Below are 24,383 nucleotides of genomic sequence, written 5' to 3'. Positions count from 1 at the left end.
TCATCTTGTCCTAGCATTTTACTTACTGTAATTTTACATGTCATTGTTAGCACTCATCAACTATATGACTTTTCCTTTTCTAGATAATAAATTTTGCTCTGAAGTATCTTGCTTCCTGAGCCTTTTCACTGATTGTGACTTTGTTTTAACAAACGCTTTATTGTTTTGAGAGTCTAAAAGCTGTTTGAAGTGATCAGCACCTTTATTTGTCAAATGGTTATGATTTGTAGTAAAGTACTTTTTCCATTTTGCTGGAGCTAGTACTACATTTGTAGGTTATGACATGACACAAAATTGGATAGTACAACTTGGCTTATCAGCCCCACATAAAACCCACTGGTAAGTAGCTTTCAGTGTGAAGATGGACTTTTTCTGTGTTCTGTTGTATGGGTTTAGTGAAATGACTCAGAAGATTGTAATTCTTCGGAATTCTCTGTAGGCTTCTGTCTAGAATCTTTCTCTTCTCACACCTCAGCTTCAAAAATTGCCATATTGTTTGACATGCCTGTAAAACACAAATGCTAATAAAATATAACATAGACTTGGTCTTGTAAATAACTGAATGAGACAGTTGCAAAAAGTACAAAATGATAAAAATCTCACAATATAATTCAATTCTAAGCTACATATCCTGCAGTTTGCACCGTTTACAACAGCAGCAAGTTGAGGGTAGAGGACAGGCGAGTCATGACATAATGAAAATTATACTCTGCTCGTCTGTCACAGCAGTATAGCTTGTCTGTTCCATGAGTCAGCTGGCAACTGTGTGTAAGAGGGGATTGGTGGAGGTAGTTTCAGAGGGAAAGGCTGATATCATCAGACTATTGCTGTGCTTTCTTTGCAAAACAGGTTTCATCAATTATCCATGATCCGCCCCTTGTCTTGTGTCAAAAACTGAGAATGGAGTTATCCAAATGAATATAGTCCTACTGCCACGTGAGACTAAAAGATCTCACGTGGCAGTTATCCTGTTAGCAATGAAACTGCTAACAGGATAACCTGGAAACTGCATCACTGTGGCTGGCATCATATGGTGTGCAAAGTTCAAAAAATAATTTTTAAAAAGATCACAGTTTCTTATAGAAACCCTAGTGACTAATATATGGTAAAAGTGGTGGGAATATGGTTTTTACATTCTTTTCTTTAATTGGTTGAATCAAATTAGTGTACAATTGAAGTGAAGTTTCAGGTGATGACAGATGAACCTTAGTTATAGAAGCTATTCTAAGTAGCTAACATAATGTAGCCTCATTTTTTAATTTTTTAAAATTTTATTTATTTTTGGCTGTGTTGGATCTTTGTTGCTGGGCGTGGGCTTTCTCTAGTTGCGGAGAGCAGGGGCTACTCTTCGTGGTGGGGCGCAAGCTTCTCATTGTGGTGGCTTCTCTCATTGCGTAGCATGGGCTCTAGAGTGCGTGGGCTTCAGTAGTTGCAGCTCGTGGGCTCAGTAGTTGTGGCCTCTCGGGCTCTAGAGCGCAGGCTCAGTAGTTGTGCACAGGCTTAGTTGCTCCGTGGCATGTGGGAACTTCCCAGACCAGAGATCGAACCCATGTCCCCTGCATTGGCAGGCAGATTCCTAACCACTGTGCCACTAGGGAAATCCCTAACCTCATTTTTTGTACTGATTCCCTATTGCTGAATTTTCAACTATAACAATGATAGCAACACGAACAGAGAAAGGATTAATAACTCTTAGGTACTACACTTTTCTAATTTTTTTCCTAATGAAAAACCTGTGAAATTATGCTAACAAACTTCTTGCCTCAATTTGGTATAGTGAATATAACTGTTTTCTTTTTTTCTTGATGACTAAGAGTCATTTTAATTAAAAATAAGCTAGTGGGAACCTGCTGTATAGCGCAGGGAGCTCAGCTCGGTGCTCTGTGGTGACCTAGATGGGTGGGATGGCAGCAGCGTGGGAGGGAGATCTAAAAGGGAGGGGATATATGTATACATATAGCTGATTCACTTTGTTGTACAGCAGAAACTAACACAACATTGTAAAGCTACTATACCTCAATTAAAATAGATAAGATAAAATAGAAGGAAAAAAACCAGAAATAAACATCTTTTTAAAAACTATTTTGTAGCTAATGAGCATCATATGGCCAGATTGGTGCTGGTACCACATTTGCTTCTGACAGCTTTAATATAAGCTTTCATTCTCCTTGGTCAGAATCACTTAAGATATCGGTATAACACATGATATATGCTGCTTCCATTCTCAGACTCTTGTTTGGGTCCATCTTGTGTCTGGCTTCATGGATCTGTTCCTTCCTTACCTTTTTGGCTTCTGACCTTTTCTACTGAATGACATCTTCGTATAACTTAAAATTACTATTTGATTTTTTTCATCTTTGACCTTTGGTTTACCCACTAACTACTCCCTTCAGCTGTGCTGCTAGCTACGATGGATAAACAGTTCATCTCTCAGGAAATCATTTCTCAGGAAATTTCATTCGTAGGAAATCTCTCTTGTTTAAGACTCTTGGGGCTTTCCTTGCAAATTTTATCACAGCTAGGTTTTCTTCTTGCTATACCAGTGGGACCAGGCACTTCAGTTGTGCTGTTTTTAAGGAGGACCACTTTTGTCATTACCATTTTCTTTTTTTTTTTTTTTGCGGTATGAGGGCCTCTCACTGTTGCGGCCTCTCCCATTGCGGAGCACAGGCTCCAGACGTGCAGGCTCAGTGGCCATGGCTCACGGGCCTAGCCACTCGCGGCATGTGGGGTCTTCCCGGACCGGGGCACGAACCCGTGTCCGCTGCATCAGCAGGCAGACTCTCAACCACTGCGCCACCAGGGAAGCCCTACCATTTTCTTATAGAGGTTATGCTGTGACCCTTTGGGCCCATTTATGTGGATGGCTTTATGCATAACTAATTGCTGAATTGAAGACATGACTAAACTTCTTGCAAGTGTTGTTATTTTCCTCAAGAAAATTGTATTACTGATGCTTTATCTGCCCAGTCTTATTACTTCTAAATAACTCAAACGGTGGATCTTTGATATACCTCCTTTATGCTTCAATCTTTTTGCTCATTTTTATTAGTGTTTTGTTTGGGTTGTAAATAAGGACTACTCCTCATGATTCCAGTAACTAATGCTGGGGCATTTGATAAGTGTTCAAAAAAATTTTAAGAAGTAACCCAAAGATTAGAAATTTATGTATGTGTATATTATACAAAATTTATATTGTTGTCTTTGGTAGAGTATAGATGATATTTATCAAAAAATAGGTTAATATGTGTTTAGCCTCTGGATGCAGAAGGATTTTATACATGAAAGGTAAAATCAGGAACCATTAAATAAAAATATTAAAAGATTTTATTGCATTAAAATGAGACAAAAGTCTGTGTGGTAAAAATACTATTAGCAGAATTTCATGCCAACATTTGTCATATGTATGACAGAATGTGAAAATTTTCATGTACAAGAGCTGTTACAAATCAGTAGTATTTGGGCAAAAGATGAGCAAAGGTGATGAGCAAGGAATTAGCAAAAGAAGGAATGCAAGTGACGAATAAACATGAAAAAGTTACCAATCTTATTTATAATCAAATCAGATAATGTGTGACATGTTGGCTTTTCCACAAAATCTTTTCAATGTGTTTGATATTCTAGATCTCAAGTGTATTTTTATATTCTAGATCAGCACTGTCCAAGAGAACTTTCTACAGTGGTGGAAATGTTCTGTGTTCGGCACTGTCCATTATGGAACTACTACCCACATGTGGCTCTTGAGCACTTGAAATATGGCTAGTGCAACTGAGGAACTGGATTTTAATACAATTTAATTAATTTAAATTGGATCATAGCTAGTGGCTTTCATACTGGACAGTGAAGATTATTATCCAACTCTGTAAGTTTCGTCAGTGAAGTGTTATTAGGGGGCTTTGAAGACAGAAACATTCTTATTCCCACATACCAAGATCTATTTTCTGAGGATTAGTGCTACAACTATAGCTTTTCTATCCTTTGGATAACTGTGGTTCTGAAATGATTTTTCCTGGAAGCCAAAAAATGTGATCAAACCAATTAGGCCTTCGTATGTGCTCTTTAAGGCACAGATAACTACATAAATTATTTAGTTGAACATTTTAGGCTGTAAAAGTCCTGTACTACTTGCAACAGTGAACCTTTTGTTATTTTTTGCTTATTGTTTTTGCCCTTGATCATATTCAAGTACCAATAAACGTTGCCAGGAAGTAGACCAGTTACATAAGTACTATAAAAACTTTTCAGGTCAGAGACTTTGCTCAAGAACGAGAGGAAGCTAACATTTATTGAGTGCTTAGTGTCAGTCATTGTGCTAAGCACTTTCTCATGTGGATTATCTCAGTTATTTAGATGCCTTTTGTCACATTATCATAGAGGGTTTACTTCTCTGTTGCTAGAGTATGTGTCTCCTTGATTTCCTTCCACTTTCTGCCTTTGCATTTCTTCTTTACCGGTTTACCTGTTGATCTTGATTTTCTTCAACAGTTCTTTCTTTTTGGTCTTTTTTCTAGTATACCCAATTTTATACCATCAATTTGCCTTTGGAGCCACTATGGTATTTTGATAGTGCATCTTTCTGTCAGTAGACTATTGTCTTTTTTAAGTAGAGTCTTAGGGGGTGCCTGTTGAGCTCTTCTGGCCATCATCCAAGAGCTCTTTATTTGCTATCAGAGACACTTAGTTAAAAAAATTCAAACATTTTAAGATGAGTTGTTTTGCATTGGAGCAATGTATTATTTGTTTCCAAAATTCAAGTTTATGTCTTTGGTTGTAATCATTCTCTTGGTAAGTCTATAAGTAAATATTCCAGTTTTATCCTATATCAAGTATCTTGCCTCCTAAAGAGTAATAACTTTAAAAATAGAGTATGCAGCTGATGGGACATATTTGCTCTCTTTAATTTGTGTCCCAAGCAATTTTGTGTGTTATCATACAGAACAGATTTGGAAATTCTTTTTTTAAACAGAATTGTTTATGTTTGTTCATAGTTCCTGAATTAAAAGTGACAAACATTCAAAAAAATAGAGTATGAAAAAAAAAATAGACAAAGTTTTAGCTCTGTGCCAGGGAATATATTACTAACATGTTTTATTTTATTTAGTGTCAGAAATTTGGAGAGTATCACAAAGATGATCCAAGTTCCTTCAGATTTTCAGAAACTTTCTCCCTTTATCCACAGGTAAGTAGATAAAAGGTCCGTGTTCTTAGTGTTGACAGGAGCATTGGGTTTCACTTTTCCTGTTGTCTTTTATTACTCATTTTATAGGGTCATTCTTTTGGCTAGGTTTTAAGTTTTGAGATAGTTAAGAAATTAGTATTATGCTTGAATAGCTAGTGAAAAGTATGTAGTATTTTTATGATGGCCTTGCAGATAGCATTTATTTGTGTTGAGTAGAAATTTACACTGGAACCCTACTGTGGAGTAGAATTAGGTGTGAAGCAGATTAGCTTTCCATCTGATATAAGGGATCTAACTAATTACAGTAGTACCAAAAGGAAGTAATTTTACAAATCAGCTAGTCTTATAGCATGGTCTCATTGCCTGAGAACAACTTTATGGGGACATCCCAGATAAATAGAAAAGAAGCTAATTTGATTTATCTTACAGAACCTTTTCCACTTGGGTAGTGGAGTCTATGTGTTATTTCGATAGATATTTTTAAAAGTCTAGGTTGTTTATATGATGAGTAATAGAGATAATATTTATTCAACTGAGTATATACTATGTGCAAGGAATTTAGGAGAATAGAGATGGCTGACATGGATCCCACTTTCAAGGAGCTTTCATTCTGAAGGGTGAGATATGAAATATACATAAATAACACAGAAAAGAAAGTGAGAAATACTATGAGAGATATATAACATTTAAAGAAAACTTTAAAGAATCCTTCCAAATGGATGATTTGATATATCTTTGTTTTTTTTTTGGCGGTACGCGGGCTTCTCACTGTTGTGGCCTCTCCTGTTGCGGAGCACAGGCTCCGGACGTGCAGGCTCACGGGCCCAGCCGCTCCGCAGCATGTGGGATCTTCCCGGACCGGGGCACGAACCCGTGTCCACTGCATCGGCAGGCGGACTCTCAATCACTGCTTCACCAGGGAAGCCCTGATATATCTTTATAGAAGAGGTAGTGTTTTGTTTTAGCTCAGTCTGGAAGGATGATTAATATTGAGATGTGGAAATTCAAATTTTTGCTCACAAAAAATTTGTTCAAAGCTTCAACTTTATTAAGTTGAAGTATAAGAGCTATACTTATTTTTTGAAAATCTTTTAGTAATCTGTAATCTAGAAGCTCCATGTTTATAGGGGGAGACTTTCCTAAATCTCTGGTTGAGGTTTTGGGGAGCTAGGAAAAGGCAGGGTCTATTTGTCTTAAGGGAGGCAACCCTTTGTGTTTTGGGAATTCTCAGGCCTCATCTTCATAGAGAAACTAATAGGAAAGGGAATTGAGGGCATTAGTCTAACTATTTGACTAAATTCTCCACACTTTCCTTACTTTCTCTTCTCTCCCTCTCCAAGCCTTCTCTTTGGGCTTTTGGATCTTCCAAGAGATCTGGGCATCCCATCTTTTCCTCTCATTGAAAGTAGAGAGCCAGAGGACCCAGAAGTGCTTTTTTCTTTGGGTTTTCAAAGCCTTATGATCTTCTAAAAGGTGACATAAACTAAATCTAAGGGAGGTCTTCATTTATAAAATATTTACCCCCAGATTTACCAATTATACATTTTTGTAAGTAAACAAGAATGATTGAAGTGGTAAGGGATGAGAGAGCCTCTCCATGAATTATGGATCACTGAAAAAAGGAACAGGAATAAGAATTTCAATGAGTGGCATGTGTTGGGAGAGAGCTGTGGAATGAGTCCCAGGCAGGGCAGCATGTAGGCACTTGAGACCTGAGGGCTGAAGGAAGTTGAGAGAAGTAACTAAAAGACAAATGGGAGTATTTTGGAGCTGATCCTATTGATTATATCAAAGACCCCTGGTGTCAAAGGACAGTGTAGCTGTCCTTCATTCAGGCCTAATTCACCCCCTTTTTGATGTCTTTCACATGAGGAGTAGGTAGAAGGGGAGAAAATGAAAGGAGAAAGAAATTATGAAACAAAGTCTAGAGAATGTTTCTTAAGGATAAAGGAGACCTTAAATATTAAGAAATAAGTGGGTATATATGTCCTTTTTTTTTAAACTGGTGCAGTTTTGGGGATCTATCTGTTAATCTATTTTTATGTTCTCTTAGAGTCTTTTGGTGGTGGTAATGAATAGAAATAAAAAGACTCAGAGATGTGGACAGAGAGATGAAGAATAAAAACAAAGGTTGCTGCTAATGCATCACCTAGCATCAGTCTCTAATAACTTAGATCTGAGTGAGGGGTTTTTGTCCCTATTCTTGTTTTCCTTTTGAGTCATCTTTTTTTCTTTAATGTTTAAGTTGTTGTTGAATTATATTTTTAAGTAACTGATAAATATCATGAGTAAGATTCTTTCTGAGAAATACAATTTAGAATGTTCTTATTGTAAGGTGTTGTTTTATTGTGTTAATGGTTGTAATCAAATGCTTTTGTAGTAGTAAACTTCTGTTGTAATATTAAAATCAGTAAAAGCTATCTCACATGTTTTATCTTATAGTTTATGTTTCATTTAAGAAGATCTCCTTTCTTGCAAGTGTTTAACAATAGTCCTGACGAGAGTTCATATTATCGTCACCATTTTATGCGTCAAGATTTGACCCAGTCTCTAATCATGATTCAGCCTATTCTGTATGCATATTCTTTTAGTGGACCACCAGAGGTAAGAGGGACAGAAAAAGAAATTGGTTTTGTTACTGTGATGTGTGCTATTAAAAAAATAAAACAACTAGGTTTTTCTTTAAATATAGTTATTAAATACAAGAATTTAATTCAAGTGTAGTTATCTTAAGTTATTCATATATTCACTTAAAAATATTTATGAGTGCTTACTATATGCTATATACAATGCTAGGCTATATTAGGAAATCATTAAAAAATAAAACAACAATGAGGTAGAAGAGACTTTTTAAAGATCATTTTGTCTAGTCGTTTAGTTGATTAAATCCTATAGGGCTCATGATTATTCTTATGTCTTTAACAATGTCTAGAGGTAGTGATGATTCTAGAAACTGTATTCCAGAGTTTAGTGTCTGACAATTAGTGCATTCTGTCTAAACAGAACTTCTTGTTTTAATATAGTTTCATTCTCCTATAGTCTTTTTGGAACAAAAGATACAGTTGATTATAAAGATATACTTAAAAAAGTGATAAAATCATACATTTTGCCTTCTTAGAAAACTGTCACACTTATTTTAACCTATTATTAAATAAAGAGTTTTTCCGTTCTAAGGTTAAAATTATCTGTTACACTACTTAAAAGTATGAAAATAATACTTTAGGAAAGGTTATTATAAAGAGAATATTTATAATATCTACTGATTAATGATCTCTAATGATGCCTTTATTCACTGTTTTGTAAAAAAATAGTGGGTAAAATGTTGTATTTTTTTAAATTAATTAATTAATTTTTTATTTATTTGTTTTTGGCTGCGTTGGGTCTTTGTTGCTGCACCCAGGCTTTCTCTAGTTGTGGCGAGTGGGGGCTACTTTTCGTTGTGGTGCACGGGCTTCTCATTGCGGTGGCTTCTCTTGTTGCCGAGCACGGGCTCTAGGCGCCTGAGCTTCAATAGTTGTGGCACACAAACTTAGTAGTTGTGGCTCATGGGCTCTAGAGCACAGGCTCAGTAGTTGTGGCGCATGGGCTTAGTTGTTCCAGGGCATGTGGGATCTTCCCGGACCAGGGCTTGAGCCTATGTCCCCTGCATTGGCAGGTGGATTCTTAACCACTGCGCCACCAGGGAAGTCCCTTAAAATGTTGTATTTTGTTACTATAATTTTTAAAGTAATTTGTCATAGTTTCTACTTTTCTAGAAAATGCATTTTTAATATGTTGGTCTATGTTTGGTTTTGTAGTTCTTTGAATCAGGAAAAAAGTTTTAGAAGTAACTTGTTTTCTTATCATCATAGTAATATATGTAAGTTGTAGACATCTGGAAAATGTAGAAAACTGTTTAGAAGAAAGTTGGAATCCCACTGCCTACTCCTATCAAATTTCAAACTCTCTGTTTAATCCGTGAATCCCATTAGCTTCCTTTCTTAAGACTTTGCTTTTGAAGTTATCCTCTTTCTCTTCTGCATCATCACTTTCTCTCATCAGGATCATTCTCATTAACATAGAAACCTTAATAGCGCTTGTGTTAAACAAAAAGCCCCTGGACTTCACATTTTCTCTAATTGCCACCACATTTCTCTGGTCCCAGTCACAGCTAAATGCAGAAAGTTACTTGTCTATATGTTCCCATGTCACATTCTCTTCTCAACCTATATTAGTCAGAGTCTTGTCCCTAATTTTTTAATTTTTTTTATTTGGCCGCGCCGTGCAGCTTGCGGTATCTCAGTTTCCTGACCAGGGATTGAACCCAGGCCACAGCAGTGAAAGTTCAGGATGCTAACCACTAGGCCACCAGGGAACTCCTCTTGTCCCAAAATTATACTGAAACAACTCTTATGAAGGTCACCAAAGCCTTCATCTTGCCGGAACTCTCAACAATATTTACCTTGAGGATTTTCCTTGAAAACCTTTTGCTCTAGGCTTCTCTGACACCTACAACACCTACTGGTTTTCCTCCTCCTCACTGCCTGTTCCTTCTCAGTCTCTCCCTGCTGGTTTCTCCCTTTCCGACCTCTAAGTTTTGGCGTGCTCCGGGCTCAATCTCTGACTTCTTCTCTAGCTTCCCTTTCTCTAAGTGGTGCAGTCTCACCATATAGCTTTAATTACCATCTTTGTGCATGTGATACCCAAGTTCAGGCCACTTCCTTCTATTTCATATTCAGTACTATTTTTCCATCTCCAAATTTGTTCTTTCCCAAGCCTTTCCCCTCTCACTCAGTGGTGCCACCATCAGTTAGACTCTTTCCTCTTGACTGGACTCTATTTTTCAATTGTTACTTCAGTTTAGAGATTCCTCAGAAAGTTAAATTGAAATATACTTTGAGAATTCATAATACTAAGAGGTTTTATGTAATAAGGTAATAAATTAAAAAATTTAAAATATCCTAGAAAGATCAGTTTTATGTTTTTAATTATGTTTTCCTGTTTCCTCTTTCGTTGTTTTCTTTGTGTCAGCCGGTTCTTCTTGATAGCAGCAGCATTCTTGCAGATCGTATTCTCCTCATGGACACATTTTTCCAGATTTTGATTTATCATGGTGAGGTAAGAGTCCATAGCATTTAAAGCGAAGCACGTAGGTTCAATAAAGTCTTTTTATTCATAGAAGCTTTCCCCCTTTACTATATGATTAGTGTTTCCTCTATGATAAGCTTTATTTCCACTTTTATAAGATATGTGTAAATCTAGATTCTTTGAGAGATACAGATCTCTTTTTTTTCACAAACCTACACTCAAGCTTATAGTCTAGTATTCTAGTAACTTCAGCAGATATATTTTTCCAGTGTTTTAATTGTAAATGATTTTAGATTTGCACTGTAATGGTGAAGACCTTATTCAAAATATTACTTTAAGTGATATTATCCAGGACTTTTAAAGACCTATTGATTATTATTTTTAATTGATACCAGTTACTAGTGCTGTTTACCTTTTAAGAGTAATGTCTATGATATGACAGAGCTAGGTTTTTTGCTTATATCTTTTGTCTTTTTGTACTTTTGTTTCTTCAATAGCTCATTAATGTGCTTAAATGAGAAATCAGAAATGCAGATGACTGTTCCTCTGTTAAATATGGAGATATAAAGCAATATAGAGTATACATTGATTGATTCAGTTAATTGATTCAGTTAACTTAGAAATCAAGCCAGGTTTAAAGTTGTGGATGATTTAATTACATGGTTTTTGGAGTCATTTTCCTTAATAAAAGAATTGATTCAGATGCTCTTTTACAGGTGTATTATTTTTATAATATTATTGCTATTATTATTATTAAAGTTTTTATGTTTATGTATCTTGGGAGAATGTAACTTCATTGGTACAGACTTCATAATAGTAGGTCATTAATTTTGAAGTCTCTAGGAAATCTTCTGTAGTGAAAATCCCCCTTATTTATCATAAACTTAGGTAGATAGCTTTTAGCTAACATTAATATGATAAATATAGCGTTTTACAATTGTTCTGGCTGAATTATTATTTCTTTTTACTTTTAAAGGAGAAGAAATATCCTAATTTTGCATCTGTTTACTCAAGAATACTGAAATTAGGATTTGTAACTTAAAAAAATTTGTAACTCAAAAAAAATAAATAGGATAATGTTCTGTAATTTTCTTATTTTCTGAAGATTGCTTCATTTGAAAAAAATCTCTTAAAGTTTTTGGTTAGGCAAGAAAAAAAGTCATAATTTTTTAACTGTTGTAAAATTAGACCATAGCTCAGTGGCGTAAGTCGGGATACCAGGACATGCCAGAATATGAAAATTTCCGCCACCTTCTGCAAGCCCCAGTGGACGATGCACAGGAGATCCTTCACTCCAGATTTCCGATGCCGAGATACATTGACACTGAACATGGGGGCAGTCAGGTAAGTACTGTTAATTTGTTTGTGTGTTTGTTTGTTGCTGGTTTTACGAGTTGATCCTACTTGCCTTCTGACGTTAATTTGAATAGACTGCTTCACCAGGCACATAAAAAAGGAAGGAGATGGGCAGATGGTTTCCAGGGGAAGGTATGCTTGCTTTTTGCTTTAGCTTTGAGAGCAGAGCAGTGAGATTATTGACTAGCTGTCTAAAGCTGGTGGTTTATCCCATCTTCTTCCTCTAGCCCAGCTCTAGTAAGGAGCCAGGATGGCATTATGGTGGTATGCAAGCTTTAGTTGAGCAAGAAGATATAAACAACTTGGAAATAATTTAGTGTACTTTTCTTAAATCTGTTTACTTACTGGTAAAGTCTATGAATACGAGGTTTGTGGTAACATAATGTTCTTCTGTTTTCCTCATTCTATCATTTCAATTTTCTAGGAAATATAATAGGAAAGCATTATGGCATTGTAAAAAGGTGTGTAATTTTTAGAATTATGAGGATTAAATAAGATACATGTACATATACACATAGCCCTTTTGGGCCTTACAGAAGACTCAGGACCCCTTAACATACACTCTTAAAACACTTTTACTGCTCCCTTGTAATTCTTATTAGAGTTATATAAATTAATTATAGATTATTATAAGTTTGTTTCACTTGTTCCTTAAAAGCACAGATGTTGCTTTGTTTATTAATGTATCCCTAGTGCCTAGCACAGTATTACATAGTAGGTAATAAATATCAGTAACTATTATTCAGAAATGATAGCAATTATTATTAGGGTTTTACTATAATAGAAGCTACCCTGTATTGAGAATTTGCAAAGATGATAGTTAGCACTTTACATACCTTCTCTCATTTGATTCTCATAGCAGTCCTATTGTTACCTCCATTTTACAGATAATAAAACTGAGACTTAGGATACTTGTGGCCAAGGAAACATAGTAATTGGAGGAACTGGGATTTGAATCCAGACGTTCTGACTCGTGAGCCAGTGCTCTTGTGTTTCTACTTTGAGAGTAGAAAAAGATTTTATACGGTACTAAATTTCAAAAGGCAGGACTGTCCTTGTTCTTCCAACATGTAATAATAATTTATGACTGGTTCTCTCATTGATGTTTCACCACATGTAGTGCTGTCTTCCTCTTTTATTCTGGTTATTATTTAATGATGATAAGGCATAGTGGATAGATGGGTAAAACGTTGGGTAAGTGCTCTCATGGAATAGCCTACAGTTTAAAAAAGTTTGAGAGTCATTGTTTAAAGTAAAAGAACATGTATAGGTTTTCATGGCTTTTATTTTTATCATTTTTGGGGACTTCCAACCTCTGATGACACTTCAGACTAGGTATTTGGTAAATGTCACAGTAACCTTATCATAATTGTTGCAGACATAATCTTTATATGCTGAGTTTTGGACTCAACAATTTGTATTTGTTACTATGAATGTTATTATGTATGTATGATTTGGCGAGAAGAGGTTACATTTATTATTTATGTGTAACATATAGTGGCCTATATATTTCAAACTTTAGTTCATTTTTTTAAAGTTGCATTTTAATAAAGTTAATTTGACCAAAACATATTAAATAAAATTGAGTTTAGATAGTATAATACATTTGTTTAGCCTATATTGACCAAATCTATTTTTGATGGATAATGTTATTTCTTCTTTGCTTTTAAGGCGCGTTTCCTGCTTTCGAAAGTCAACCCTTCACAGACTCATAATAATATGTATGCCTGGGGACAGGTAAGTGTAAATAGCAGATGTTGGAAATTATTTCTTTGTGTTATTATAGTTTGTTATTTTAGTGAATGCTACATTTTTTCCTATGTATTTGGTAATGTCTGTTGGAAAAGTAATAAAAAAATAAGAGTCGAAAATAGAATTAGCATTTGGTGGCACCACAGAAAATAAAAAAGTGATTATATCAAATAGATAGAACCCCTTCATATTTCAAGCTTAACAATTTACCCTTGAGACAAAAAGCAATAAAGTGTATATAATATGAGATAGGAGGTGATGATTCAAGCTTAATGCTAGACTATGAACTATAAAAGGCCACAGTAAGCTGGGAGTGGTCAGGGATTGTGGTTGAGCAGGAGAGGCTGGAAGCCTGGAAATCATTATTAATATATTTTAATTTGGTGGAAGTCCTACCTCTTGATACAATATATCAACATTTATCAGTGTTCCAATCTTCATGACTCTGTATTGGTACTTTAAGATCCACAGTGATCACCGCTGCCTTTGAAGAGCTTGTAGTCTAATATTAGAAATAAAATACATACCTAAGTAGTTAAAGTACAAGGCCGAGTGGGCTATGTGCTTTTAGGAAGATTTAAAGTATTACAGGGCGATAGACGAGGAGGAGTGGAAGAGGTCACATGGTGGCAGCAGGAGAGGGTGTCAGAATAGAGCTCAGAAAAAGAGACATTTCCTTTTAGAGTGGTTATTAATCCAGTAAGTAGAAATTGTATGAGGAAGGGAATTCTAGGGAGAAGACAGTATGGAGTAAGGTAAAGGGTACACGTAGGGATGAATAGTAGAACTATAAATTGGCAATGTATTGTGCAGCCAAATTGTGGAGGCTCTTGAATGCCAGGCTGAGGACTGAGGAGCTGAGTCTTTATTTGGTAAGTAATGGAATGTTACTGAAGGTTTTTGGACAGAGGGGCAAATTTGAGTCTTAGATAATACAGTCGAATCTTAAGATTAGTTGGGAGCAGTGTGTAGGTTGAAACTGTATCTATCGAAGTAATCCAAGTGGAAGGGAAGGAAGACGAGATGGTGAAAAAGAGTAGATCTGAGCGATATTTCAAAAGTAGACTCGGTGAGATTTGATTAGAAGTTGCAGGAAAGGAAAACTTACTCCAGGGCAAGACAGCTGTATGCAAAATGTGAATTCTGACTGAATTCTGGATTAGAGAGAGAGAACAGCTTATAAAGAACATAATTGGGATGATTTGTGATATTTGAATGTGGACTATATGTCAGATACTAGTATAATATTATTAAATTTCTTGAGTGTGATAATGGTGTTGTGGTTATGTAGGAGATTGTCCTCGATCTTGAGAGATATATCCTGAAGTGTTTGGGGGTAAAATATCATGATGTCTTCAACTTGCAGAAGTTATTTAACAAGAAGAAAAAGAAAAGGAAAAATATATAGAAACATAAAGAAAATGTGGCAAATGTTAATCGGTGATTTTATGTTTAGAGTATGTGGGTGTTTGTTCATTGTACTTTTCTCTAGGTTTGAATTTCTGAAAAATAAATTGTTGAGGGAGAACAAGGTAATATGGGGTTTTGAGCCTGGGTAACTGGGGAGAACATGTGCCAGTAAGTGGGAGGGTGGAAAGAAAATGTTTGATTTTATTTATTTTTTATTTTTTGTTTTATTTTATTTTTTTGCCACATTGTTTGTGGGATCTTAGTTCCCTGACCAAGGATTGAATCCTGTCCCTTGGCAGTGAGAGCGCAGAGTGCTAACCACTGGACCACCAGGGAATTCCTGAAAATGTTTGGGTTTAGACTTTGAGTTTGAGATACCATCTAGATGCCCAAATTGAGCAGATTGTTGAGAATTTGGGTTTGGTGATCAGGGCAAGGATTCATAGACAAGTGATACTTAGAGTCATCACAGTGGATTCTTGTCCAAGGAGAGAATAGAGATGCAAAGCAAGGATGAGATAAAACCTTGAGGAAGTACAAGTGGTAGGAATATTTTATAAATAATCAGAGAAGTGGAAGGAAAATTAGAAGAATACCACATCCTAAATGATGAGGGAGGACGTTATAGAAGGAAGAAGAAGGGAGTAGCAAATATTGAGGTGCTGCAGACACTTGCTTTGATGATTAGGAGGTTATTTTTGGCCCTTGGTAAGCAGCTTTAATATAGTGGTTGAGTAGCAGATAGATTGTAAGGAATTAGTAGGTGGTAAAGAAGTGGAGGTCATAAGTGTAAATGATTCTGTGTGTGTGTGTGTGTGTGTGTGTGTGTAAATGATTCTTTTGCAAATTTAGCCTGAGTGAAGAGTAGGATGATTGTTACTACAGTAAGGGCACAGAATTTATTTGTGGACCAAGTGTAAGGAGCTAATGTAGGGGAGACACAAAAGAACAGTGTATAGATGTTTAAGATCCTCAAAAGGAGACAGTGTGATCACACGCATTGTGTGGTGGTTAAGCCTTGGTAAGGAGGCAGGACATTTCTTTCTGCAAAAGCAAAGGGTGAGAAGAAGGGTGAAGACAGAGAAAGATTTTGAGGTGGAGAGAAAACTCACATTGGATAAGCCTGTTTCTTTTCAGTAAAAGATTATTTGCTAAGAGAGAGAAATGCTGGGGTTAAGAACTAGAAAATAGAAAAGATTAAAAACAGCTATAGGGAATATAAGAAAGCAACAGAAGATGAATAAAAGACTTTTACAGCATGGTGAGGGTCCATTTTATTTTACTAACAGTTTCTTGAGCATGCTTCTGTAATGTTCTCTAGCCGTGCTTTGTAATTCAGACATTGCATTGGGGCTAATTTAGGACTGGAGGTAAGAAAGATGGACACAGCAAAGGGAGTAGAATAATTGAGAACGATGTTAGATAACTGACTGTGGAGTCCAGGCTGGTTAGAAGAGCAACAAAGCAGTAATTGGGATTAAGGTCCTTTTCCTTTGAATATAGAGGTGCCTCAAAAGTTTGCCTTGGGCTTCCCTCGTGGCGCAGTGGTTGAGAGTCGGCCTGCCGATGCAGGGGACACGGGTTCGTGCCCCGGTCTGGGAAGATCCCACATGCCGTGGAGCGGCTGGGCCCGTGAGCCATGGCTACTGAGCCTGCGCGTCCGGAGCCTGTGCTCCGCAATGGGAGAGGCCACAACAGTGAGAGAGGCCCGCGTACCGCAAAAAAAAAAAAAAAGTTTGCCTTGAATTCTGTACATTCACTGTTTCTCTGGGTGATTGTATCCACTCCTATGGCTTCATCTTTCATCTGAGGCTAACTTGTAAATCTCCATCTTTGGTTTGGCTTCACAGTGACCTATAGACTGGAATTTCTATAACTGCCTGCTGCACAGCACTAGAGTTTTCTGTAGACGTTTCATAAGCAGCATGCCCCAACTTGAACTCTTTCACACTATCTTGTACTGACTGACTTTCCTATTTTTATAGAGGGCCCCACTGTTCTCTCAATTCCCAAGGCTTGGAACTTTAGTCATTTACATCTTCTCCTTTCTGCCCCTAATTACTGACTTATTTTCCCTGTCCATTCCCTCCTTTCCTTGTCACTAATCGAAGTCAGGCCCTTGTTACTATTCACATAGACTGTTGGAATTACCTGCTCTTGGGGCTTCAGCCTTTTCCTCCATTTTGGCACTGGCCAGAGTGGTCCCCCTAAAGCCGTTCTAAGTCAAAGCACTGCCTAGAAATCTTTAATAACCCTCTACTAAGTTACATAGAAGTTCTATATTGCTATTGAGGGTCCTTTGTGGTATGCTCCAAATAGCTTTGTCCACTTTTAGCTACTCTTTAGTCTTTTTAGCCAAACTGGACTTCTTACTCCACTCTGAATACACTGAGCATGTGACTTGTCCCTATCACCACTTGTAACACATCATAGCCATCCCTCAAGGCTCAGTGCAAAGTTTACTGACTCCATGAAACCTTTTCTGTGATTGCATGACTGGATATTGTGTAATATCCCTGGCGCTTCATCCCCATCCCCTTTTTTCATCTATTTCTGATGACACTTGTTTCTCCTGTTAGATTATAAATTACTTAAGGGTGATAACTGTGTCATTTTCATCTTTGACTTTCCACAGTACCTTAAACATAGCATATATTGACTATAATAGATCTGGACAGGAGAACAGAGAGATGCTTTAGGAGTTAAGAAGCTTTCGTGATATAGATAAATAAATTGAATTCACGATCTAAAAGTCCTGAAAGGTGAGGAGTTTTTTACAGCAAAGAAAGGAACTTACTCTTGGAAGGCGTTCAAAGGGTACACATAGCACATGTGAGAAAAATTTGTGCCCATATAATACATATACGTATAGACTCTCAATATCACCCCTCACCCTCTTCCAGTTGCTGGGGGAACAAAAAGCCAAATATTACTGTGCTGTGGAAGTTTGGAGTACAGGATGTACCATGAATCAGACTTTCCATTATACTTAACTCTAGTTAACTGAGTATTGGTTTTGGTTCTGGATCCCACAACTTAAGAAGAACTTATTTAAGAAAAAAAAATCACAAGAATATAGAAAAGTAGCACCAGTAAATAAAGTTAATAGAGTTAATGGAAATGGTGAATAATCAATATGAAGGGGAGGTTAAAGGATTGCAGGATACTTTAAAATAGTACTTGTCAGGGGTCACATATTCACATGCCCCTAGGGACCAGGTGAACAAATGAGTGAACCTGGCTGCATATAAGAAAACTTGACTCTCAGTGTCAAAAAGCAATACCTGGAGGCAGCGGGATATGGCAGACTAGGGTTTGTGGGGAGGGTACACAAATCCTTTTCTAAAGGGGGTAGTGTTCCTCCCCTCCAGATGATTGTTGTCATACACATAATTCAATTAGCAAAATGTTGTGAGCTCACATTATGAAGACCAAATAAAACCTATCTCTTTGTGGCTGAATTTCTGCATTAAAAAAACATGGTTTAGTTCATGGAAATAATGGCTTGTTCCTTGTTTGGGGAGGTTTAAATTACAGCATGGAGATGTAGATGGAAGGCATATAAAGTAAAGAACTTGTTGAGCTGTTAAACATGGAGAGGCATCATTCTGGGCTGGTAGTTGAAAACTCTGCAGGTTACTAAACTTCCTATGCCTTCTCTTCCTTGTCTGTTATAGAGTTTGATGACACATACTTGATATGCCCAGTAATACTCAGTAAATATTAGTTATTAGTTTTCCTTTTTATCACTGGAAAAAAAGTCTCTCTAAAGATATTTAAGATAGGAAAGAAAACCTATTTTTAAACTGAAGTTTAATTATTACTGCCTGGAAGTAGGGGCATTAGAGACATGAACAAGAGCCCTAACACTTAAGCCAGACCCTGAAAGATGGAGATTATTTCATTGGATGAATATGATGGAGAAGGAAATCCCAGGCAAAGGAATAAACATGCATCTTGTTTATCTGATTCACTCATTTGTTTATCCATCCACCCATTCATCTATTCAGTACTCAGTTTTGAAAGCCATCACCTTTGGAGAAACTTAAGTGTACTTGTTATTAAGTGAATTCTTTTTATTGATTTGATAAAAAGTTGTTTAAATATTTATAGTCATTAAGTTAAATTATGTCCTTATACTATATGGTGGTTTTAATTACATTGTTATCAGGTCTGCCTCTCCTTAGATTTTTTATAAAGTGTTTTCCTCAAAGAGGCAGTTGAAGACAGTTTGGGTTTCTTCTCATTATTGCATTTTAGAAAATATAATCATCTTTTCCAGGAATACACTTTAAAAATTTTTGTAATTTTTTGGCCACTCCACACCGCACATCATGTGGGGTCTTAGTTCCCCAAGCAGGGATTGAACCTGCTCCCCCTGCATTGGAAGTGCGAAGTCTTAACCATTGGACCGCCAGGGAAAGCCCCCAGAAATGCATTTGATTTAGCAAAATTTAGGAATTAGTTACAGTTACACCTTTGGGGGAAGCTGACATTTGATCCTATCTTTTATGAATAGATTCTTACAAAAACAAAACAAAAAAATTTCTATAGGATTTTACTTAGACCATTTCTTTTTTTAAGATTGGTTCCAAACTACTTGAAAAATCTTTCATTTGTATTAAACTTTTTCATGTGTCTAAAAACAATGAAATTTTGGTCTGACATATTTAAATCAGTGTTTCTCAGTCTTTATATTTTGTTAAATTTGAAAACATCCCTTTCCTGTAATGCTGTTTGAAATGTCAAAATTAAATAAATATGTTAATTAGAAGTAAGAAAGAAACCAAGAGCCCTAAGGTCTTTTTTGACCTATGATTTTTGTAAGAGAAATTATGTTAATATTTTTATAGATAATAATAGCTAATAAGCTGAGTCTGTACTGTGTTTTAGTCATTATGCTAAGATTTTCATACACTTCTATTTGTTAAAACACTCCTGTGAGGTGAGTACTATTAATCCTATTTTTCAGAAGAGGAAATTGAGGCTTATATAGGTTAAGTTAACTTACCTCAAATCACACAGCTAAACTGTGACAGGGTCTGGATTTGAACCTAGGTCATTCTAACCCCAGAATCAGAATTTTTAACCATTAAGCTAAATTGATGATTGAAATTTAGGGCGTTAACATGGTAGCCAAGCATTTTACTAAAAATTATGGAATTTAATACCTTAGTTTTCTTTTCGTCAGAAATCAAGTACCCAGTGTAAGTATTATCCACGGATGGCCTGAAGAGGGCACCACTGCAACACTGCTTCTGTGACAGGGTGCTGGAGGTCTCTGTTGCTATAGTGCTTCATATACTAAATGATATAAAGCTTGGAACTTTTTGCTTAATCCTGAATATATTTTAAAGAGAAAAAGAGTGCAGTTGTAAAGTTGAGATCAATCAACTGCAAATTTTTGATAAGATTGAGTTGAGCATTCGTATTAATCACTTCAAATAAGATCACAGTATATGAATTAGAAAATCCATGTATATTTTGTCTTGACTAGGAGAAATAGATCTGGGATTGGGTGAATTGAGGTGGAAAATGTGTAAAATGCAAAAAATTCAGGTATAATAATAATAATGTTATATGCCTACTGTGTGTGTCAGGTATTGTTGTGTTTGCTTTACAAAGTTTAACTCATTTAATCATTATAACAACCACGTGAAATAGGTTCTGTTATTATCTGTATTTTACAAATGAGGAAACTAAGATTCAGAGAGGTTAAGTAAGTGGCAGAGCCAGGATGTGAGCTCGGCAGTCAGGCTCCAAACTCGGAGCTCTTAATTCCAGTGCTGTTGTCTCCCTTCATTATCAAGTTTTTCAAGTTCTTATAAATTCACATATGAAAACACATAATAAAATTGATTTTCCAGTATTCAGGAGAGGTTATGACATATCTGTGGCTATGCCAGGCTAGAACCACAAGACCTATAAAGTCAGAGCTCATATTTGCCACTAACTTGCTGGTATCCTCTGAAAATTACTTAATTTCCTTGTTTTAGGTATTTTATATATACTGATAAATAAGAAACTGGATATCAGGTGAAAACTTTAAAAATCCAGATATAGAAGGCTTCCCTGGTGGCGCGGTGGTTGAGAGTCCGCCTGCCGATGCAGGGGACACGGGTTCGCGCCTCGGTCCGGGAAGATCCCACATGCCGTGGAGCGGCTAGGCCCGTGAGCCATGGCCGCTGAGCCTGCGCGTCCAGAGCCTGTGCTCCGCAACGGGAGAGGCCACAATAGTGAGAGGCCCGCATACCGCAAAAAAAAAAAAAAAAAAAAAAAAAAATCCAGATATAAAATATTCTAGAAAAACTTTCTTGCTACAATAAAATTTCATTATTAGTGGATTGGATTACTAAGGTAATCAACACAGTTTTTATTAAAATAGAAGTTAGGAATTTTCCCTAACCCTTGTTAATTACTTAGAACCCACAGAAATCAATTAAAATTACTTGAATGAAAATATATAAGTATAGTTTATTTTAAAAATGATATAAATTCTCTTCCTTCCATCTGGCGGTTCTGCTAAAATGTGTGAGTGGAATTTTATTTTAGTAAACAGGCAGCAATAAGGGAGACTTATTTCTTAGTAGTGATAAAAACACCAATACATTCAAGACAAATGAACACTTTACTACTTTAAAGATTAAGTTGGGTATGGAGCTAATGTAAGGCCAATTGGTAAACTGCGGTACAAATCTGACTCTGACCACATGGGGTTAGTGCAGACTCCAAAAGTTAAAGGACATGGTCCACGAGACTGCCCCGACTTCAGATGCCAGCCGAAAGTCGAATCCCAGGTTACCCACACTTCTGACCAACTGGCTACAAATCCGTGTGTGTGGGGGGTGGTGAGAAAGGGAGGGTGCTGGGGTGGGCAGTGGGTGGGTAGAGTGGGTGGGGGGTGGGTTCCCATAACCCCCCTCCCCAGGTTTGGTAATTCCCTAGAACAACTCACAGAACTCAGGAAAGCACTATATTTATGATTACAGTTTTAGTATAAAAGTTACAAGTTAGGTCCAGCTAAAGGAAGAGACAGCAAGGTCTGGGAGGGTCCCAGATACAGAGTTTCTGTGCCCTTTTCCCATGGAATCAGGGTGCGTCACCCTTGCAGCACATTGATGTATTCCTCAAACAGGAAGCTCCGCTGGGCTTTGGTATCCAGTGGTTTTATTGTTTTTGCTTTTGTTTCTCTTAGGCATGATTGATTGAATCTCTAGCCCTGCATCTCTTCCTCCCTGGAGGTCAGGCTCTCTTAAAGCCCAGGCATCTAATTACATGGTTGATCTTTCTGGTGACTGGTCCCTATCCTGAGTCATCTCATCTCATAGCATAAACTCAGGTGTGATCTGAGGGGCTCATGAATAACAGATACTACTTTCAGGAAATTCTAAGGATGTAGTTCCCCTCTCAGGAGTCTGGGAACAGGAATCTGGGACAAAGGCCAGCAGATTCTTTATTATTACAACAGGGAGCATAGACATTCTGCTTAAAATGATTTCCTTGTCTGTTTTTTTACACATTTGTTTATATAAGGTATCATCTCCTGTGTTTTAATCATAGAAAATATCTTTCTTTTCCTCTAGGAGTCTGGAGCACCTATTCTCACAGATGATGTTAGTTTACAAGTGTTTATGGATCACTTAAAGAAACTTGCTGTGTCAAGTGCTGCTTGATGTGCTAAACATATTAAGAACACTTAAGAAGATGAAATAATATTTCAGTTTCTTTTTTTCCCCCTTTTTTCAGTTAATCTGTGGAAACTAACAGAGAGATCTCTCTAGACTCTTTTTGTATTAGTATGGTTTGAGACAACAAATGGAAAAATGTTCATGTTTATAGATTAAGCTAGAATATAAGAGCAATAAGAACAAATTTGTTTTGCTTGTCACAGTATTATAACTGGTTTTAGAAATTTGAGGTCTTTATAACTTATGTTAAAAAGTAAAAATAGAGTCTGCCTTGTACTACAGAGATATAACTCATTTGTATGTTGCAGACAAATTCAAAGTGGCACTGAATGTTTTGACATTTTGAAAACTTGTTTAATTTTAACCAAAAAGTAAAGCAAATCATCAACAGTAATGATAAATGTGAGAATTTTTGCCTATTCATTGAATATTTTTCTGTGATTTTCAGCACTTATGTATACACTATTTCTGTATTTACTCTGTTAAGGCAGATTTATTTTTATGATGATTTGTTTAGGAATTATTTGACTTTATGTATGGTAATTTTTATGAAGATAATTTAATGTTTTGGTCATTTGAAAAAATAGTTTAGAGATGAAAGTTTTTGGGTAACAATTCCACAGTTGGCAACATATGTGAAATTCCCACAAAGTATTCAACTATGTGATTAAAAGTGATAATTTTTTTATAAAGGGAGATAGAAAATAAACAGTTTGGCACAGTACATTTTAGAAAGGCTTTGCAGTAAAAGGACTTCTGTAACTTCTAAACCAAATTTGGTATTCACTGCATGGTTTTGTTGTTTCCCTTTGTTTTTCTGAGGTAAATTTTACATTATATCCTCCAGTATTTTAAACTATTTTGGGAGTTTACACACTACTTTTGGTTTTTGCTTCCATTTTGTGAACTTTATTAAGTTGTAGTTCTTATTGAAACAGTATTATCTAATATTCTGTTGAATTTTATCATGTGACGCTCAGTTCTATTTTGATTTATTCATTAGTATCATTCACTTTTACCTCTTAAAGTTTACTTGTAGCAAATGTTTACATTGCTAAAGCAAGATATGTTTGACAATGAAATTTATATCAAGTACTGCAAATAAAAGGTGGTGCTATGATATGGGCCCGGAAGGACAGTGTCATGATTGTACTTGCATGAACACTATCATCTGATGGTAAAATAGACAGAAACTTAAAAAAATTGTTTATATGTTATATTCAATTAGAGTAAATAAGTTGCTCTGTTCCATTTTATTTGATTTGAACTGTGCTAGGTCTAAATACCAATAAAATACACTTTTTCTCTGTTTTCCTGCTTATTTTGAAACCTAGTAAGCCTGAAAAGCCTAATGTAAAATTAAAGCATTTATAAAACCTGATATTAGTGGATTAAAAAGTTACTCATTTTAAAAAATAACAGCTTTATTGAGGTTTAATTCACATATTACACAATTCACCCATTTGAAGTGTAAAGCTCAATGGTTTTTAGAATATTCATGGAGTTGTGTAGCCATAACCACAATCAATTTTAGAGCATTTTCATCTCCCAAATAGTTATTTGTTTTTGCTGTAAGGAACTGAGGAAAATCCCTGTGATGATGATACATGTTTAGCTTGCCTGGCCCCTTAACTTATATCCTTTAAGAATGCATTGTTTTTTCTTCTCTTGAGTGATGAGCCGCTACTTACTCCTAAACTCTCCTCTACTTCTAAAGCAGTTACAGCCGAAGGTACTAAAGTATCTCTGTATTTAAGGGATAAGGATGAACAAATATATCATCATACCCTTTTAGCTTACCATTTGAAAGAAGTCACCCTGGATAATTTTTGTATATAATTTAGCTATTACTAAATTGCTAGCTATTTAAATAGACTTGAAGGAAGAAATGTTTAACCCTTTTAATGAACTTAGAGTGGATAACGAATATT

General features: G+C 36.1%; 1 protein-coding gene across 1 annotated transcript in view; it reads left to right on the top strand.

Annotated features, from left to right (window-relative positions):
• SEC23A (SEC23 homolog A, COPII coat complex component) overlaps positions 1 to 23,833 on the top strand; it is a 65,424-nt gene extending 41,591 nt beyond the window's left edge. Inside the window, exons 15-20 of the mRNA XM_030854827.2 lie at positions 5,102 to 5,179; positions 7,622 to 7,783; positions 10,190 to 10,276; positions 11,435 to 11,590; positions 13,274 to 13,339; positions 22,348 to 23,833. Of these exons, the coding sequence (XP_030710687.1) occupies positions 5,102 to 5,179; positions 7,622 to 7,783; positions 10,190 to 10,276; positions 11,435 to 11,590; positions 13,274 to 13,339; positions 22,348 to 22,437 (639 nt within the window). The 3' untranslated portion in view covers positions 22,438 to 23,833. The remainder of the gene's footprint in view (positions 1 to 5,101; positions 5,180 to 7,621; positions 7,784 to 10,189; positions 10,277 to 11,434; positions 11,591 to 13,273; positions 13,340 to 22,347) is intronic.
• The last annotated feature ends 550 nt before the right edge of the window (positions 23,834 to 24,383 follow it).

The sequence above is a fragment of the Globicephala melas genome, chromosome 2, assembly GCF_963455315.2.
Source record: "Globicephala melas chromosome 2, mGloMel1.2, whole genome shotgun sequence".
NCBI classification, from domain to species: Eukaryota; Metazoa; Chordata; class Mammalia; order Artiodactyla; family Delphinidae; genus Globicephala; species Globicephala melas.
This window is presented reverse-complemented; position numbering and strand designations above follow the sequence as displayed.